Source organism: Chlorocebus sabaeus, chromosome 1 (assembly GCF_047675955.1).
Source record: "Chlorocebus sabaeus isolate Y175 chromosome 1, mChlSab1.0.hap1, whole genome shotgun sequence".
Classification (NCBI taxonomy): domain Eukaryota; kingdom Metazoa; phylum Chordata; class Mammalia; order Primates; family Cercopithecidae; genus Chlorocebus; species Chlorocebus sabaeus.
Genome location: NC_132904.1, coordinates 14,705,844 through 14,726,350, shown reverse-complemented (window position 1 = coordinate 14,726,350; position 20,507 = coordinate 14,705,844). Strand labels below are relative to the sequence as shown.

At 41.2% G+C, this 20,507-nt stretch overlaps 2 protein-coding genes across 3 annotated transcripts in view; one reads left to right on the top strand and one right to left on the bottom strand.

Moving 5' to 3' along the window:
- LPXN (leupaxin) overlaps nt 1-14,205 on the bottom strand; it is a 45,693-nt gene extending 31,488 nt beyond the window's left edge. The window contains exons 1-3 of the mRNA XM_007997754.3: nt 14,077-14,205; nt 8,884-9,041; nt 2,259-2,305 (exon numbers count right to left, since the gene is read on the bottom strand). Coding sequence (XP_007995945.3) covers nt 2,259-2,305; nt 8,884-9,041; nt 14,077-14,089 — 218 coding nt within the window. The 5' untranslated portion in view covers nt 14,090-14,205. The remainder of the gene's footprint in view (nt 1-2,258; nt 2,306-8,883; nt 9,042-14,076) is intronic.
- Nucleotides 14,206-17,396: 3,191 nt separating this feature from the next.
- Nucleotides 17,397-20,507, top strand: part of ZFP91 (ZFP91 zinc finger protein, atypical E3 ubiquitin ligase) — a 41,802-nt gene continuing 38,691 nt past the window's right edge. For both annotated transcript variants that reach the window (XM_007997722.3, XM_007997712.3), the window contains exon 1: nt 17,397-17,959. In XM_007997722.3, coding sequence (XP_007995913.2) covers nt 17,616-17,959 — 344 coding nt within the window. In that variant the 5' untranslated portion in view covers nt 17,397-17,615. The remainder of the gene's footprint in view (nt 17,960-20,507) is intronic.

The following is a 20,507-nucleotide window of genomic DNA, read 5'->3' as shown; positions in this document are numbered from 1 at the left end:
AAATGTTATTCCATTGTTATATTCAGATCTGGTATTGAAAATACTTTCAAGGTATGTTAAAAGCAATGTTTAGTTCATTTAAGCAAGCCAGAGTAAATAGCAGAAACAGAATGCAGGAATATAGTTTGTGTGTCTAATATCCCATTTATATGCTATTCTTGCCAGCACAGAGTGACACCAGTCTCAGGGATGTGCATCCATCTATTACATACTTACTAGGTTACCTGGATTTTATGTTACTCTCCCACAGAGGCCTGCCTACACAGCAAGTATCATTCAGTAATGGGGAGTACCTCAAAGGCCAGTCAGGAAAACACAAACTACATGAGTACACAGAAAGAATTTAGTCCAGAAACTTGATTACACAGGTGAGGGGAGAGCTAAGAAGCAAAACAGAAGACACTGAGTAACCCAGAAGTCACTACTACCCTAAGCCAAAGGGACAAAGAAAAGAGGAAAAGTTACCAGAACTAGGGCCCCAAGTCAACAGGCAGAAGCTGAAACCACAGCAGACCTGTTGTGCTCCAGCTGAAGTCATAAAGAAGATAAAGCTGCTGACAGAGATCCTGTGGAAATAGAGCGACTTGGGGGGGAAATGCCCTGGATTTCATTGCTTTTTACCCTGCAGTCTTTCCACAGTGCCTCCCATTGGTTGAAGACAGTGAGGACCAACTGATCCTGGAGCCTGGAAAACCCAAGGGGTCAGCTCCCCTGGAATATAGAGCAAGAGAAGGAGGAAATCATGGGAAATAGGCCAGAGAGGCCCATATTATGAGGAAGAGAGTGTCAATAAGTTAGTATTGGTAGACCATCAATTAATCACAGTGCCAGATATACAGGCTGTTGGTTGGGCTAGTTTTCATGTTATATGTTCATGCATTCACTCGCATTTCTATTGGAGTCTTGGTTTCCTAGATTTAAGAAGCCAAATATTTACTGAAAACCTATTGTGTGCCAGCCACTTTTTGTTATTGTTTTGCTTTGTTTTTATTTTTCATTGGGGTTTCAGGGACTAGGGAGGGACTAGGAGGAATTCTCACCTGGCAACATCCTTGGAACTAGAACAAACTGGCAATATGTATCAACAAATTGAACTCACCTTCACCAAAGTAAAAAGCATCCTTAAGAGGGAAGTTTTAAGAAAACTTCTTGTAGAACAGTTCTTGCCTTATTTTTGCCTTGCATGTGTGCACTACTGACTGCAATCCTGAAACCAAATAAGGTGTGGTCTAGCACTCTTTCCCAAGCATGAATCTTTACTATCTATATTTTATGCCCTTTAATTTGTTTTCCAGAAAGTTGTCTGATGTTAAAAATTGCAAGCTATAACTAAGGAGAGAATAAGTAAATTAACCTTTTTATTTTTTCAGACTGCCAATTCTGCTTTAGCCAGGATAAATGATTTAGTAAGTGTATCTGTTTCAATATGGAACTTCTCATAAAAGGAAATCCCTCTACCCATTATATAAATTTTGAGCAAATATGGAAAGAAAAAGTAAATACTCATCAGTTGGCCATGGAGACCCACTGTCTTAGTTTAATCCTCATCCTAGCTTTGACATTGCTAGAATCTTGCTGATGTTTCTTCAGGTGTGTTTTATCTTTCAGGAAACTGAAGCATAACATCTGGAATAGTGTGGACAAAACATCTGTGGTAACTCTGGGAGTATTTACACTTTTTTAGGTGGTAATGGACATAGCAGGGCCCACTAGCCTAGACAACCCCTCCAGAAGCCAGGCACCTTGAGAAGTTGTCAAGTCAGCTTTGCAGAATTCTACCAATGTTCAAAGACTACGGAAAGAGGAGGATGATACAGGAGTTATAATAATAAACACTTGCAAAACAAATTATCACCCAAACAAAGATTGATCGGCCGGGCGCGGTGGCTCAAGCCTGTAATCCCAGCACTTTGGGAGGCCGAGACGGGCGGATCACGAGGTCAGGAGATCGAGACCATCCTGGCTAACACAGTGAAACCCCGTCTCTACTAAAAAAATACAAAAAACTAGCTGGGCGCGGTGGCGGGCGCCTGTAGTCCCAGCTACTCGGGAGGCTGAGGCAGGAGAATGGCGTAAACCCGGGAGGCGGAGCTTGCAGTGAGCCGAGATCTGGCCACTGCACTCCAGCCTGGGCGACAGAGCGAGACTCTGCCTCAAAAAAAAATAAAAAATAAAAAAATAAAAATAAATAAAAAAAAAAAGATAACAATTATCTACTAACTTTAATTTTTGAAAGCATTTAATAGAAAAAAAAATACCTGTAGACATTGAGCTCCTGGATATTGGTGGTATACACGAGCTGCGCCTAAAATATGTAAGTGACAAGAGAAGAGCAAAGAATAAATTTTTGTTATCAGAATGTTGAGGCTTAATGATACCCATAGTTAATAGATGTTTGTAGCTTTTAAAGGGGACTAACAAGTGGCATTATCTATGAGCTGTTCTTTCACAAGCCAGGGAAATTACCAGCCATCCCACAAAGAAAAGCCAAATTCTAAACAGAGTAGTTGGCATATGAACAAATACTGGCAGCCCCTTCTTGCCTAAAAACCACTGAAATAGAGTAGTTGATCCTCCTTTGATTAGAACCATAAAACAAATAAAATGGGTCAGAGCTAAGCTCCTTTAACTAAACAGGATGGTGCCTAGGGGGACACTATAATGTTATTAAACTTGACATATGAAAAGAAATAACATGTGAATCTAAAAGGTGGTTGGCCGGCAATTCATTTATTTATTGAACAAATATGTATTGAGGGCCTGTCATGTGCCAGGACTGAGGATGTAGCAGTCAAAAAGCAAAACAATCAAATCAAAACTGTAAGCCCTGCAGTTTACATTCCGGTGGTGCAAAACAGATAATAAAGAAATTAATATGCAAAATTAATCTTTTGGATAGAAGATGGGAAGTGGGGGGAGATGGCAATTATAAATATACTGACCAGGGAAGGACTCACTGAGAAGAGGACGCTTGAGCAAGGACTTATATAGGAGGTGAGGAAAGAAAGCAAGTATCTGGGGTCACATGATCCAGGTGGAAAGGCCATCAGGAAAAGCACCTGGAGCTTCTGGGGAACCACACACGAGAAGGACAGTGTGGCCTGAGCAGAGTGAACCAGAGACACAGGGGCAGCAAGTGAAGGGGCCAAATCATGCAGATGAGGTGGCCACGTCACCAAATGCTCAGACTGGGATATTTTTTAGAAAGAAAAGGGGTTCCAAAAGTAGTCATATTATATCATTTTTTTTTTTTTTTTTTTTTTCAGACGGAGTCTCGCTCTGTCGCCCAGGCTGGAGTACAGTGGCGCAATCTCGGCTCACTGCAAGCTCCGCCTCCCGGGTTCACGCCATTCTCCTGCCTCAGCCTCCCGAGTAGCTGGGACTACAGGCGCCCGCCACTGCGCCCGGCTAATTTTTTTTCTATTTTTTAGTAGAGACGGGGTTTCACCATGGTCTCGATCTCCTGACCTTGTGATCCGCCCGCCTTGGCCTCCCAAAGTGCTGGGATTACAGGCGTAAGCCACCGCGCCCGGCCTATATCATTTTTAAAATATGTGTTTATTGGCCGGGCACGGTGGCTAGCGCCCGTAATCCCAGTACTTTGGGCACCCGAGGCAGGCGGATCACGAGGTCGGGAGATCGAGATCATCCCGGCTAACACAGTGAAACCCCGTCTCTACTAAAAATACAAAAATTTAGCTGGGAGTGGTGGTGTGCACCTGTAATCTCAGCTACTCAGGAGGCTGAGGCTTGGAGAATCACTTGAACCCGGAAGGCAGAGGTTGCAGTGAGCCGAGATCGCACCACTGAACTCCAGCCTGGGTGACAGGGTGAGACTCCATCTCAAAAAACAAATCCGTTTATTGACCTGAATTTGGTCTTATTATATTAGTGGAGCTATAAGATAATTCTATCCAAAATTTATTTTCAAAATAAAAATTTCCTGAAATATCTTAAAGTGATACAAACTTGTGAACATTCAAGCAACTTTAAAAAAATATTGGCCAGGCATGGTGGCTAATGCCTATCATCCCAGTACTTTGGGAGGCCGAGGCAGGCACATCATTAGAGGTCAGGAGAGTTTGAGACCAGAGATAGTGACCTGTCTCATCTTAAGTGACCAGACATAGTGAAACCCCGTCTCTACTAAAAATACAAAAAAATTTGCTGGGTATGGTGATGGGTGCCTGTAGTCCCAGCTACTCGGGAGGCTGAGACAGGAGAATTGCTTGAACCCAGGAGGCAGAGGTTGCAGTGAGCTGAGATTGTGCCACAGAACCCCAACCTGGGCAACAGAGTGACACTCTGTCTCAAAAAAAAAAAAAAAAAAAATTGATTATCTGAATATTTTTAAATGGTACAGATAATTATTCTTGATATGTATTCACATACCTTAATTGGTTATTTAGATATTATTGTCCCTAGCATTGTGATGTGGAAATTTTTCAGGAACATGCGTTTTTTTTCCATTTTTTTAAAAAAAACAGTTATTATTTTTACAAAACTGCAATCTTTTTTTAAAATTTCATTTTATGGTTAATATATTTGAAATTGTGGACAACTTTAATTGATGCTTCACTGTAGACTGTAATGTTTTTAACAGAGAACACATTTCTTCTCTAGATACTGATGAACCTGTAAGTTCTGCTAAATGAAGAATCTTTTCATTTTTTATATTAAAATATGTAAATATTTCAGGCCAATGTCATCATAGGTGCTGTCTTTCTATCTTCATTCAAAGCACTTTTGTTCAATAATTTTCTTACAAGATAAAACTTTCAAGTTGTCTATATCTGTGATTGTTTTAACATTTTGCCAAATCTAGATATTGTAAAATCATAGACTTTCACAATTTTTCTCCATTTTGGTGGAGAATAAAAATTTATGCAGATAAAATTAGAACTCAAAATACATCAAAGATTTTTCTGAAGCACAATTGTCAAATTAGATAATCAAACCATATCTGCTTTCATCTTTTGATTTGTTCAATTCCTTCTTGGCTTTTGTAGGGAGAAATTTGAGCTTCTTCCTTTGCAAGCCTTATTTTACATAATTGTAACTTGCTAAAAGCTTCAAAGGCTGAATTTTCATGCTACATTCATTGAGTAATCGATCAAAAATTTTCAACTGGTCTTGAACATAATGCAATCTAAATTTGGGTTGCTTTACAAAGTGGTTTTTCAAAGGCTCAGGCATTCCCGAAATCCAATTGATGACATGCAACACAGACAGGAATATACATATAGTAATTCTGAAATGTTTCCTTGCATGGTAGTATTTGATATCAGCTTCTGTCAGAAAAGTTTTGTAGATCAGTAATATAATCTGTGTGTGTGTGTGTGTATTTATTTATATTTATAAATTTTGACAATTTTAGTTTCTATTTTGACTGACAGAATACCGCAGCTTGTTTGAATGTAGTCACAAATTTTGTGCACATTACAACCAATTCCAAGTACATTTCTGCTCCATAGCTTGTTAACTTGGTAAGAATATTTTATCGCAATGCGTGCTCTATTAACATTTGCATTCCTATTCTTACAACAAAACAACAGTTTATCTTCAATGTTGAGCTTTACAACTAAATTTACAGTGGCATTAACAATGTCAGATGTTTCACTTTTTGATCAGGAAATAAATTCTCACATATTTTATTTTGATTATTTGAATTAGATAAAAAACAAAATTGAAACATTTCGGAATTAATACATTTTTGAACTGAGACCTTTAACGACACTATTATAAAAAACATTATTTGAAGGTTTGTAAAGGAAAATCACTCATTTATTATTACCAGCTTACTTACAAGGACAAGAAAATGTGGAACTGAAAATGAGCAAAATTAATTTGTGAATTATTTGATACTAATGTGAAAGTGTGCTTCACAATGATATATACATAGGCCTCCAGCAGCTGCCATGTTGAAGTCATTTTAAGGCATGTTCTTCTTAAATTATTAACTTTGGAAATAGATGCCAAAGCTGCTTCACCATATTTGTACCTTCCGGTTTTCAAAGGGATAGTGAGCCTGTATGGTGCATGGTAGATAGTGACAAATATTTTCCACATGTTGCATATTAGTTATCAGCTTTCTTGAGACAATTAAACATGTGTGTTTTGTTTTGGTTTTGTTTTGAGCTAACTGCTGAAAGGGTTTATTGTAAAATTGTAAAATTAAAAAGGCATTACCATATAATAAAACAAATAGAGCTTCACATATACAAATAATAACAAAACTGCTTTAATAAAACAATTAGGGTTACACTATACTCTATGGCAAAATTACTTAGCCTCTATTTCCTAAAATTTGTATGACATTAAGCCACAATTTCTCCCATTTTCTACTGACTCTGCGGAGGTTCCATGCATCTCACAGGCCACCTACCACACGACCATGGGAGGGCACGAGTGGTGGTTTGCCAAGTGGCCAGCAGGGGGAAAAGCCTCAGAAATGTTTCTGCTACCACCGAAGATCAGAAGAGTTAGCTATCTCTGACTACTTGTGCTTGAGCTCTTAGCTTTAACAGCCAGCACCTGCATATAATTCTTGAACGGTTGCTGCTAGCTAGGTTTCATCTGAACGGAATCAAGAAAAAAGACAAGTTATCACTAGCCATCTTCTGCATTCGACCAAAATTAAGTCAGAATTTGGCTGGGCACAATGGCTCACGCTTGTAATCTCAGCACTTTGGGAAGCTGAGGCAGGCAAATCACCTGGGGTCAGGAGTTTAAGACCAGCCTAGTCAACATGGTGAAACACTGTCTCTAATAAAAATACAAAATTTAGCTGGGCATGGTGGTGCATGCCGGTAGTCCCAGATACTCAGGAGGCTGAGGCAGGAGAATCACTTGAACCTGGGAGGCAGCGATGGCAGTGAGCCAAGATTGCGCTGCTGCACTCCAGCCTGGGCGACAGAAAGAGACTCCATCTTGGGTAAAAAAAAAAAAAAAAAAAGAGCACTGTTCACTGAATATGTGTTCTATACACTGCTAGAGGAGACCATGGAAGAAGCTGGAAGGAGGTCTGTTAAGCCATACTGGCTTACTTAATGCAAATACTGATAAGAAAACTTTAAATAAAATTGCAAATCTGGGGTAAAAAGTAAAGTTAATAGCATGTGACAAAAACAAGCATAAACCCAGGACTGTCTCAGGTAAACCAGGATATATGGTCACCCCAGAAACATCGACGTAAGACTATGGCTTTTACTCCAAATGAAATAGGGAGTCATTGTGGGGTTTTGAGCAGAAGAATGACTGGGTCTGACTTTAGTTTTTAAAGGTGACCCTGGCTGCTTGAGAACAGACTGTAGCGGGGGAAAGGGCAGGAGACCACTTAGGAGCCTACAGCTATAATCTAACATTGAGAACAAAGACAATGGTTCCGTAGTATAGAGACAAATTCATATCCTTAAAACTGTGTATGTGTTTGGAGAAAAGAACAGTTAGGGCGTAAACCACCCCTGAGCTCAAATTTCAGGTCTGTGCTTCTGGTTATTTCATATAGGGAACAATGACAAATCAAAACATCATAGTACAAAATTACCAGCTATGAAGACCATCTACTTAATTCATCTTACACTAATTCCATTCTCATCAAGCAACCTTTTAATTATAATGTACATCCATATAGACTTATCCATAGGAAGAGAATGCATATATGAGTAAATACAGCTGCTTTGCTTGATTGCTTTAACTGTAACCATAAATTAATAAATCTGATTTCTAAGTTCTGTGTTTTTGTTTTTTGTTTGTTTTTTTGAGACAAGCTCTCATTCTGTCACCCAGGCTGGGACGGAGTGGTGCAATCATAGCTCACTGCAGCCTCGACCACCTGGACTTAAGCAATCCTCCTGTTTCAGCCACCTGAGTGGCGGGGACCACAGGCACGTGTCACCACACCCTGCTCATTTTTAAATTTTTCGTAGAGATGGAGGTCTCACCATGTGGCCCAGGCTGGTCTCAAATTCCTGGCCTCAAGTGATCCTCCCACCTCAGCCTTCCAAGCTGCTGAAATTACAGGCCTGAGCCACTGCACCTGCCCTAGGTTTTTAAAATATACATATAATCACTTGTCAGTTTGGTTAGCTTCAGTTGGTTCCCTAGAGCTTCATCATCTCCGTGTAAACTAATAATTGAATTTCCTAATCTATTCAGCAGAAAATACGACCTGGGAAGTGGTGACCCTAAAAAGTCACCCTGAGAAGACTTGTCTAAGCTGCCACCTGGCCTTCCTCAGGTGATCTCTGGCTTGAGTATCATTCCAGTCAAACAGCAACATGCATCTCTGATGCCCCCACAGTAACAGAATATCCCCAGTGAATCAGACAATACTCTGCCTGTGACCATGCACTCATTAGAAAAAATTTAGTTCTTGGCCAGGCATGATGGCTCATGCCTGTAATCCCAGCACTCTGGGAGGCCGAGGCGGGCAGATCACTTCAGGTCAGGAGTTTGAGACCAGCCTGGCCAACACGACGAAACCCATCTCTACTAAAAATACAAAAATTAGCCAGGTGTGGTGGTGCATGCCTGTAATCCTAGCTACTTGGGAGGCTGAAGCAGGAGAATCACTTGAACCTGGGAGGTGAAGGTTGCAGTGAGCCAAGATCATGCCACTGCACTCCAGCTTTTGAGATGGAGTGTGACTGTCTCAAAAAAAAAAAAAATTAGTTCTCAAAAGCTCAAACTCATTCCTCTGTGATGATTTTCTCAATTCTCCTCCTCTTTCCAAAAACAACTTTAGATGAGCATTGAGGCATTATTTTTTCTCTTTCTTGGATATATTATTCTTCTTTCATATCATTTTATGTGGGATACAATTAATTTTCAGAACTGCATTCAAACATCCATGTTTAAGGACTATAATAAATGAAAAGTTACCGGCAAGGGACTTGTGTTATCCTGAACAGAAAGGATCTCTGAAGTCTCGTCAAGGTTACTCTCCTTTCTGGAATGCTGATCCAGGGGAAGAGAAGCTGGGTTGGAGTATTCATCACTGTCCTGAAGGGTGGAGCGTTCCAGTTCCTCCAATAAGGCATCTACACCATAAGAAGTAAGAGAATCATGACAGAGAATATTTAAGTCTCTAAAGTCATTTTCTCCTTAAGTATCTTCACTGTGCCCACATTCATCTCCTTCTTTTCTTCAGTTATGGCTATTTTCAAATACTTTCCCTTATTCCTTATTTCACTTCAAGAATGTGGTGAATTCTATCAAGAAATGTTTAATGCCTCCATAAATTGTGGTTTTTTTCTTATTTTCTATGGTTGCATTCAATATCATAGTCTCATGCTATAATTTGATTTTTTATACTACAGGTATTAATTTTCATCATTCATTTAGGGTAGACTGCCCACAAATATCCCTAATTAGAAAAAATAAAACTGAGCTGAGTATAGTGGCTCATGCCCGTAATCTCAGCACTTTGGAAGGCTGAGGCGGAGAATCTCTTGAGCCCAGGAGTTCCAGAACATAGCAAAATCCAGTCTGTATTAAAATACGAAAAAGTCAGCCCAGCATGGTGGCGTGCACCTGTGGTCCCAGCTACTCAGGAGGCTGAGGTGGGAGGATCACCTGAGCCTAGGTGAGCCTGCGTTGAGTCAAGATCACACCACCACACTTCAGCAGCCTGGGCCAAAGGAGTGATACACTGTCTCCAAAGAAGAAGAAGAAAAAAAAAAAAAAAAAAACAGACAAAAAAAGAAAAAAGAAAGAAAGAAAAAAATCCTAAATGCTTTTTTCCATCAGAAAAATACAAGCAATTATATCATCATTTTTCAAAACATACAAGGGAAATACCACTTATTCTTAATCCTAATGATATTTTTTCTTAAATCTTAACAATTATCCTGAGCACATAATAAAATTCTCAAAGCAAGGTATAAGTATTCTGTCTTTTAGGGTGTGGAGAGAAAAAATGGGGAGAAAACTGAGATATTACAAAATCAAGTAAGATGCTGCAATTTAAATAGTTGGGATTTGTTACTCTCGTGGTTTTTTTTTTTTTTTTTTTTTTTTTTTTTTTTTTTTTTTTTTACTAGTACCTATCTGTTATAAAGAAATAAATAATAATAAAAAGTAACACATGCCAGGCACTGTGCTCAGGAGTGTACACATTTCATTTAATCATCCTAACACTTTGAGGCAGATGATATTATTGTCTTTATTTGGTAGATCACAAGAAAGAGACAAAAATAATTTGCTTAAGCTCATGAGTGCAGAACCAGGACTTGAATCTGAGCTATCTGATCCCTAGCCCCTGCACTAACTGAAAGTTAGAAGTTCCAGTCTCCTGTCTTAGACGTATTCCTGGGTTATCCTGAGCATGTCATGTCCTTCTCTGATGCAGTTTCCTCATCTACATAACAAGGCAATTGGATTAGAACAGTATTTTTCAAATTACGGCTCAATACCCGTTAGTGGATCTCTAGCGGATTTCTTACCACAAGTTATAGTTTTCGAACTTTAAACACAGAATTATATTATATCTAAGGACCTGTCTACATCTGAAGTTCTCACATAAGGAAAATAAACTTCACAGGTCATTTTAAAAAACCCAGATTTTTCATTTATTTTAGATTTTGGAGGAATGAATATTTCTTAATGGCATTAGAAGAGATCTAATCCTTTTTTTTTTTAAACAAATGAAATCTACAGCGCTTTCATAATCATTCATTTCTCAAAAATGTTGACTTTTATGTACCATTTTAGAGATAAGCAAACTGAACTAAACTTTAGGGCAAATGAATAACTGTAACGGGAAAAAAGAGATGAGGGGGAACCTATAGCATTAAAAAGTCGAGAGACTTACAATTAATTTCAGTGTATGAACTTTATTTGGATCGTTAAATATACTTAAAAATGAAACAATCAAGACTATTGAACACTGACTGGATATTAAACAATATCAAGTAAGTACTGTTTAAATGTAATAATGATATGTGATAATATTAAGTAATTCTGTTAAGTTTTTAGGTGTGATAATGGTATTTCACAATATTAAGGAATTACTATTAAGGTTGTTGTGGTTATGGCAATGGCATTACAGTTATATGTATAAACATATTTATTTATTTTAGAGGTTAGTGCTAAAATATTTACAGATAAAATGACATCTGAAATTGTTTTAACATAATTATAGCGGTGAAAGGAATGGGTGGGCCTATATATGAAATAAGACTGATGAAAAACTGATTGTTTAAACTGGTTGATGGGTATATCAGAATTCATTAAACTATTTTCTCTACCTTTGCATATTTAAATTTCTTTATAATAGAAGGTTTTTAAAAAGAAGTACAAATAGGCTGGGAGCAGTGGCTCACGCCTGCAATTCCAGCACTTTGGGAGGCCAAGGCGGGTGGATCGCCTGAGGTCAGGAGTTCAAGACCAGCCTGACCAACATGGAGAAATCTGGTCTCTACTAAAAACACAAAATTAGCCAGGCAAGGTGGCACATGCCTGTAATCCCAGCTACTCGGGAAGGCTAAGGCAGGCGAATATTTTGAACCTGGGAAGTGGAGGTTGCAGTGAGCCGAGACCGTGCCATTGTACTCCAGCCTGGGCAACAAGAGCAAAACTCCGTCTCAAAAAAAAAAAAAAAAAGAGACGGAAGAAAGGATAACTAAGGTAGAAAGAGAAAGAAAACTTTTTGCCTCAGATTTTTATTAGCCAGACCCCACACCAAATTTGAGAATTTTGAATTTTTATTCTGCATCTTTCAATTAAGCTAGAACCTCTTTCTTTTCAATTTTCTAAGCTTTGCTCTAACTAGAAGCTAAAGATACTCCTGAGCTCAAAATTAAAATCAAGATTATAAGAGAGAGGAAAACATACCACTAAGAGCAGGAAGTTGCCCTCAGAAGCACCAGCTAACCAAAGTTATCAAAACTCTTCTTTCTGGGTCATGAGTTATAGGCTTTTCTCTTCCTGTTTCATGAGTCTGCATATCACCAACACTCTGAGGTTATTATGCCTTTTGCCAGATTTTGTAATTTGAAGATGACTAATTTCAGTATGACAAATATGGGATTCCTGGAGGGTGGGGGCGGGGGAAGCGGGTACAAGACTGAAGACTCTATAATTCTTCTCTGTAGTCTTTTACTGTGGAGATGAAATATATCAATATTAACATGAAAGGAATAAAGTGAGGTCTCTTGGGAGTCTCTATGGGTTGCATGGATTTCATTCGGAGGCAGAATCTGCTCCTGGTTCCTCTTTATCTATCATGCCTAATGCCTATGTAATGAGGGTTTAGGTAAAACCTTCTGGGTGGATACAAGCTGCTAGCCTCTGAGGCACTACTGCAGACAGGAAATATTTGCTCACTTGAGCCAACCTGTCCTCGATGCAATTTCTCTGCCAGCAGGAAGAAAGATCCACACCAAGTCTCAAGAGTAGTTACTGGGCTGACGACAATTTGAAGAAACTGTTGAAGTGTAGCCATCAACAGCCTGTGGAGATGTAGCCAACTGGATAATCTGCACAACTGCTAGCTTCCAGGCTACTTGGTACTTTCTGTATTCCAGGACAAGATTTACCTAACATCTAGCCTGCTCAGGAAATGCAAAACAACATAAATTTCTGTTAAATCTGGGTTACTTCATTGGCCAGAACACCAGAACCAAAAACTTCTAAAATAGGAGAGCACCTTGTTGCTTAGTTTTGGTGTCAGGTGTTCCCGACAATGACACTGAAAAAGTTATTTTCTTTTTCTTAGTTTTCTCATCTGAAAAAGAAGTGGATAATACCTATTTCAGAGGGTTGCTGCAGACACTAAAATCATTAACACGTGTAAAAATGTCTAGTTTTTGCTTGACTCACTAAATAAGTATTAGTTTCCTTTTGAATTATTTGCCATGAAAGCCATTCAGTGTCCTCCCCGCCAAAAAAAAAAAAAAAAAAAAAAAAAACCAAAGGCCCTAGCCCTAGTGGAACTCAGGCAGAAATTCACGTTCTTCCAGCACTCATGTAGGATAAGAATTTGGATTCTACCGCAAGTCCAAAAGAGTCTGGCCCAGTATCAAAATAGACTTTACCGCCAAAGCAGTTTGATAGTTATTAAACACTACCTTTTTCACTTCATTGACATCTCTTGCCTCCTGGTAATTTGCCCTTTACTTTTCCTGTTTCTCCAGCTTTGAAATCACATGCCATTTTTTTTAAGACAATGTAAAAATGTGCAAGATATTTTTTTGTTGTTGTTTTTTGCACTTTTGACATATCCCATCCCCAACCACACCCCAAACCAGGACACTGTGGAATTAATACAGCTTGGAAATTGGGTAAAGTTGAGTGACTCAATGTTAGTTAGATGCTGGCAACAGATGTTGGCAAAGGCTATGGAATGAGTCCCAAGAATGACAAACCTTACATTACTCCAAAGGTTTGAAATCCAGGATCTCTCTGGATAATGTGGCTGATAGTTCCACTGCTGGTTTTAATTGCCTTGGAGTGGAAGGAGGTGTCATATTTTCAGGCCATAATAATCTCTTCCTTCAGAATTCTTCTGAATAAAAAGCTTAGCAACAACATCACTAGAGTTAGAGTGCTATGCCTTCTTGATTTAAGACTAAAACATGGAACAAATGAAACCACTCTGTCCTTTTTCCAACCTCTACAGATCCCTCATTCCTATACTTCTAGTCCATTTTTTCTTCCTCATAACACCCCAACTCCTTTTTTGCTCTTTCTTTTCCTCCTCAAATCACGTCTCTGCATTGTCTTGCTATGTGGCCATCCTATGATCTCCAGTGAACTCCAAAGGGCAAAATGCCCATAATAAAATAGCAATTTCAATCACAATCCAGTCCGAAAGTATTTGCCAAGAGTTTACTCTGTGGTTAGCACCAAACTCTCCATCTCTTTTGCCACTGCAAACAGTGAGCCCATAGTTCCACAAAACAATCATAGTTCCTCATGCTTCACTCTTGGCAGGGCTGAGGACAGGAGAGAAGTGAAAATAAAATCTTCCATTACTACCCTCAGTCTAACCAGAAGTATACCCCACCACACACGGAGATGGCAGCCAAGTCTTCACTCCCTCAGAGTTTCTCCTCCAAGAAGCTCCTCACTCACCTAATTCTTCCATTGTCCTACATCCAAGATGCTCTTGTCTCACAGGCCGTGAGGAACAGCTTTGGCATGTGCTGAAGAAGAGGACCGCAAAGGAACTGGATGAGACAGCATAAGGCAGCCTCTATAACCCTTTTTGGTTCCTGTATTTGCTTAGCACTTCCTCTCTTTTGATTTGGTGAGCTTTTTTTTTTTTTTCATAGGTTATACAGTTTTAAAAATGGGATTGACATAGAAAGGTAGATAGTGAGATTTGAGTTATGGTAGTGCATTGGCCAGGGTGATAAAGATTCAAAATTAATTTTGCAAAAACTGAGGACCTAATCTGTGCCAGGATTCATCTTGGATTCATGGGCATGGCAGACTTACACTTGCGTTTTTTCCAAGTGTAGGTACCCCACTCTAACTGAGCATCTACCTTTCTTTTTTTTTTTCTTTCTGTGAAGCTGGGGAACCACAGAGGCATAGTCTCTTTCTTAAAATTTCCATCAGAGTTGACCAGCATCCATTTCATTTTGTTGTCTTTATTTATTCAGAAATTATGCTTATCTGCTTTCCTGCATGGATTATAAATCCTTAAAAGTAGGGCAGAAGTGGATTCATGCTTGGACTCTCAGGGCCTGGCTTACTCAGTGGTCCAAAAAGCAAACATCTATAGGGGGGTCACAAAGAAGGAAGCGAGGTTTGACACCAGATGTTAAACTGTGTGCATCTCAGTTAAGCATAATCCCTGTCTAGATACACTGCCTTATAGCAATTTCTCTGGAAAGTGACACCGAGGTTAACTCTTCACTTTTTTTAACCACTGTGATTTATTCACCTTGAATGAAACATTTACCAAAGGCCTACTATAAAAAGGCAATATGTAAGGAACTCTAATTATGGCCCTGTGAAGTAGATTTCCCCTTCCCTTTTTACCAATGGTGAAATAGGTTCATGGAATAGCAACTTGCTATAATTAATTGGTAGCTTTGCTACTTACTATAATAGAAGACTTCAAAGTCTGCGATCTTTCCTCTACAACACAGTAGTCTTTTTAATTTTTTAAGAGACAAGCTCTCTGTCACCCAGGCTGGTGTGCAATGGTACTAGCATAGCTCAGTGTAACCTCCAACTGGAACTCCCGGACTCAGGCGATCTGCCCTTCTCAGTTTCTGGGGTAGCTAGGACCAGAGGTGCATGCCATCACGCCACTAAGTTGGCTTAAAAACTTTATTTTTATTTATTTTTGTTTTTTATTTTTTGTGTAGAGGCTGGTCTGGAAGTTGTGGGCTCAAGGGATCCTCCCACTTTGGCATCCAAAAGCGCTGGGATTCCGGGGGTGGACTACCACAACCAGCCCACAGTGGCTTTTTTTTTTTTTTTTTTTTTTAAAGGAACAATTCATTCTTCATTCCACTGTCTGTACATTTTTTTTTGAAAGATTTCTCCTCTGTATTACTTTGAGCATCCAATGGATGTCAGCACTGTTCCTTCCAAAAGTCGGCTTACTGCAAACTCAATCTGAAAAAATTTCCATTGACACTATGCCAATCGATTGTTACAACTGAAAATGACATTAGCCCTATGAAAATGTAAAATACTCAGTAGAGAACATAAAACATTTGTCTAATATGAAGTGGTATCTGAGTCAAAGTACTGGAAGGAAAAATGTACTTCAGCACTTGCCTACAGTTTAACTGAATGATTAATGTGAAATTTAAAATTGGATCCCCAGATCTTGTTTCCAGCTTCTTTCTTCTGGGGCTTTTAGCCCTGGATGCTTTATTTTCCAGGGGTAAAGGGTGTTCTTGCAAATCGTTCCTTGATTGTTATGGATGAAAGGAAAAAAGAAATGCGAGAGGCCCACAGCATCACCAACTGCAACGGAAACTCCCTTTGATGAATCAGGAAGACAAATTAACGTCACACGCTAGTGTGCAGAAAAGTAACTTCTGATAAAGTTGCTATTGTATAAACCGCAGAAGCACATGGCTTCCGGCCGCAGAGCTTAAGAGACCCTTCAGCTTCTCAGTGTAGGTCACCAGAGTCTGGTCACGCTAACAACCCTTTCGCCTTCCTCCAGGTCGGGCACCGCAGCCAAGTTAAGCAACCGACGAAGGCTTCTTGGTGTCCCAACAAGGTCTAGTAGAAAAGCAACTTTATAATTCGTTTCACAGATTTTATTAAGAGCCAACTGAGTAGTGGGCCTTGTACTAGCGCTCCGAGGGCCAGATGACCCCACGGAACCACATTCATTCCCTGACCTCTAGGAGCTCACAGGTGAGTGACTCACACAGGGGACGACGAGATCAATAATGTAGACATGAACGCTGGCTAGCCAGTTCCAGAGGAGGTGTCATCTGACCAAACCAAGGTAAGTTGGGGCAATTACGCAGACACCCCGAGAAAGGTACGCCAACGCCCAGATAAAAAGTAACAAAAAATAGGAAAAACCCTCCCATCAGACCAGCAATTGGCTCAACGTTTGAGCCCGGATGTATGGCACGCGTTTCCCGACCTAACCCGGAAACACTGCCTCCCGAAAAAAAAGTAAACGCTAGGCTGCGGAAAGTAAACTACCTTTCCCGTCGTGAATCAGTCAGAACTTCCCAGCATCCTCTCTGTCTCTGGTTTCCCATCTATTTTTTTCTAAAGCCTAGGCGAAATAAGACTTCATCTCCCAGAATGCCCTTGGTTAAGTTAACGGTGCGCATGCGCCAGGAGGCGGGCCCCCGTTAACCCACAACCCCGCCTCCGTTTTGCCGCCGCCATTTTTTCAGAGACTTTCATCCGGCAACCGACGGGGCTTTTTTTCTTAAAGGAGAAGCGACAGCTCAAAATACTACCCCCTTCTCCGCGCAAGATCTGGCGGCGCTGGGGACAGAAAGGCCAAAGACAGGAAAGTGGGGTAGGGTGGAGGAGGAAGAACGCCCAGACTACCTCTGCGGCCTAAAGAAGAATAGAAAGAGCCCTTGCGGCATCAGTGGCTCCTTAGGGAGGCAGGTGCGCGCGCAGCCAGTCTAGGGTGCGCGTGAGGCAGGGAAAGAGGTGCGATTTCTTCTCACCCGCCTCCCTCGCGAGACCTGCCCCTTCGTACTGCCCCTAGCGCGCATTGAACTCTGGAGGGGGGGAAAAGGTCACTTTGGGATTGTCGCGAGACAGCCGTTTAACGGTGAGAACGGGTGCGCGGGGAAGGAAACCTCGCGCGCTCCCTTTTAGTCGTTTCCTGATTGGCTGAAGGAAGGGGTGGGGGAGGGAACCTGGAACGTCGCTGCGTGTAAGACCGCGAGGGGCGGGGTGAGGAAGACTGTCTTCCTCTCCGATTGGCCCGCTGAGCGTCTGTGGCGGGCGCGCGCGCGCCGCCAGCGGTAGCAAACCTTGAGTGGCAGGGGGTGGGGGGGGCGCCCTCGGAGCCCGGCGGAGGGGAGGGGGGAAAGAGGAGCGCAGGGTGAGAGTGAGCCGGAGGCTTCTGGAGGCGAGGGGGCGGGGGGAGCAGCGCCGAGGCCGCCGCCTCCGCCTCCGCCGCCTGGGACTAGGGGGTGGGGGACGGACAAGCCCCGATGCCGGGGGAGACGGAAGAGCCGAGACCCCCGGAGCAGCAGGACCAGGAAGGGGGAGAGGTGGCCGAGGCGGCTCCGGAGGAGCCCCAACAACGGCCCCCTGAGGCGGCCGCGGCGGCGCCTGCAGGGACCACTAGCAGCCGCGTGCTGAGGGGAGGTCGGGATCGTGGCCGGGCCGCTGCGGCCGCCGCCGCCGCTGCAGCTGTGTCCCGCCGGAGGAAGGCCGAGTATCCCCGCCGGCGGAGGAGCAGCCCCAGCGCCAGGCCTCCCGACGTCCCCGGGCAGCAGCCCCAGGCCGCGAAGTCCCCGTCTCCAGTTCAGGGCAAGAAGAGTCCGCGACTCCTGTGAGTAACAGTCTTTCAGGCGGTGGGAAAGACCCCCCTCTGTCCGTACGCAACCCTCTCGGCTCCCGTAGCGCCTGCTCCACGTGACATCCTGCTTGCTCTGCCCCCTGCCGGCTCCGCACGCCAGATGTCACACCGTTTCCCCGGGAGCCTCTCTGCGCCACCCTTCCTTCTCTCTCGTACCCTCGCTTGTCGGGCCACTTTCCCACTCCCCGAAATCATCTTTTGACACACCCCTGCACTAGCTCGTGATCCACCTCCTCCCTGCCACCTTCAGGCTCATCCCTCTCTCTGGCATCCGCACCCCCTTTGTCAACCTATCCCTTTCCTTTAGGCGACTCTCCAGTATTACATCACATGCCCTTTAGGGAATCCACAGCCCGATTATAGCCTTCAAAAATGTGTTCGTCCCCCTCTTCGCGTTAGCTCAAGAGCCAGCTGTGCTGGTATGTTTATGTAGCTTTTTTTTTTTTTTTTTTTTTCACTTTTCTGAATTTTCACACCACTTCTCATTCTTTTGAGAAATCTGCCAGTTACTATGGTCAGGGTAAAAACCCACTGCTACGATTTTTAGTATGGAGTCTTTCATATAAAATTATATGAGCATTCTTTAATGTTTGTTTTTACCAAGTAGCATAAGTTTTATTTTTGTGTTTTATATTTTTAAATGTAGGAACTTCATCCTTAAAATTAGAATCATCTGAGAGGAATTCCTTTATTACCTAGAAGTAGTAGAGGAAACATGAACAGGTGGCCAGGAGCATTGTTTTAAATTGTTCGTCAAAATAATACTCATGTGTTAACACTGAAGCACACAAGTTTGTAAATTCTAGAAATTAATCACATTAGTCAATTCATGACTGAAAACATCGTTAGTGACCTTTGACTTTTGAATGAAAACAAATTAGTAAAAACAGAGAAAATTGAAGTGAAGGGGAGTCAGTTTTAAGTGTTCCCTTTCCTCCAGTAGAGATAGTGGCAAGGTTTGACTTACAGCAGACCTAATAGATTTAAAACTTGAAACAGAGTTTGTCCAAAATTAAGTTTAGCCTGTGCCTTGGCATGCTTGCCTTAGAAGCCTCTCAGAGGAATAAAATTCAGAGATAATCATGTTGTGGTATTAGATATGCTTTCAAATTTTTGAATGTCAGCTAAGTTAACATAATTTAGAGAATTTATTGTAAGAACTGCAGTTCTGTCGACAGCAAAAATCTGTACTTACAAATTCAGCTGCAATTAGAATTCTGATTGCTGTAGATGCATTTCATATAAAAATTTTATAGTTCTATATTGTTTAACCTCATACATTTGAAAAGATACATGTATATCATTGACCTCATTTGGATCTGAATTCCTTGGGCAAATTCCTTAACCTACCCATGCGTTAGTTTCCTCACCTATAGACGGTAATCTCTACCACCTGAGTTTGTGAGAATTAAATATAGCATGTGAAGCGCTAGACAGAATGCCTGTTATATAATAAATACTAAGTGCAAGTTGCCGTTTTCAGTAATGGTGGGATGGTAGAGCCGTGAGTGGTCTGTAGTGATGTTTTTCATGTAAATTATGCAAAATATGATTTTTTCACTTTTTGATACGTAGAGAGGTAATATTTAAAATATTTTTAAAATTTCCTTTTATTCTCACCTACCACTTGAAAGTTAAAGTTAAATATACCTATATCTCTTAAGATAACTATGTCTAAAATGGTACCTGCTGTTTGATTTTTTTTTTTTTTTTTTGAGACGGAGTTTTTGCTCCGTTGTCCAGGGTGGAGCGGTGGCACGATGATCACTGCAACCTCCGCCTCCTGGCTTCAAGCGATTCTTCTGCCTCAGCATCCCGAGCAGCTGGCATTACAGGCTCCCGCCACCAATCCCGGCTAATTTTTGTAATTTTAGTAGAGACAAGGTTTCACCATGTTGGCCAGGTTGGTCTCCAACTCTTGACCTCAGGTGATCCACCCGCCTCAGCCTCCCAAAGTGCTAGGATTATAGGCGTGAGCCACTGCGCCCGGCTTGCTGTTTAATTTTTGAAGGAAAATAAACAATTTTTATCTAAAATAGTAATTTTACCTGCTGTTATGATTTATTTTTGCCCTAACTCTTGGCAACAAAGTACTAGTGGTGCTTTAATTCCATATAAATGTTACTGTTGTATATGGATGAAGATGACTTAATTGAATTCCTTCCTTTTTTCTGCACAGTGTTCCTTGTGGGGAGGAAGAAATAAGTCTGAATTCTTAGCGCCACCCTCCCACCCCCGGCCATCCAATATCATAAAAGATAGTAGTGACAATGGTATTCTTCTTTCAGCCCACAAATTATCTCTTGACTGTGTTTTTGATCAGGTTAAACAAATTTTCATCACAATAGAGTTTTTGTTACACATTTTTACCTTATTCCATAATCTGGAAATCAAAGGCATGCTAAAGCATTTTAGCTCGGCAAACTTGTTTGATCAGTAACTGGGCCTGGTGCTATGCTGAACTAGGTGGTAGAAAGTAAAATGACACATGGCCCTCGTCTTCAAGGACCTTGGGGTGTAA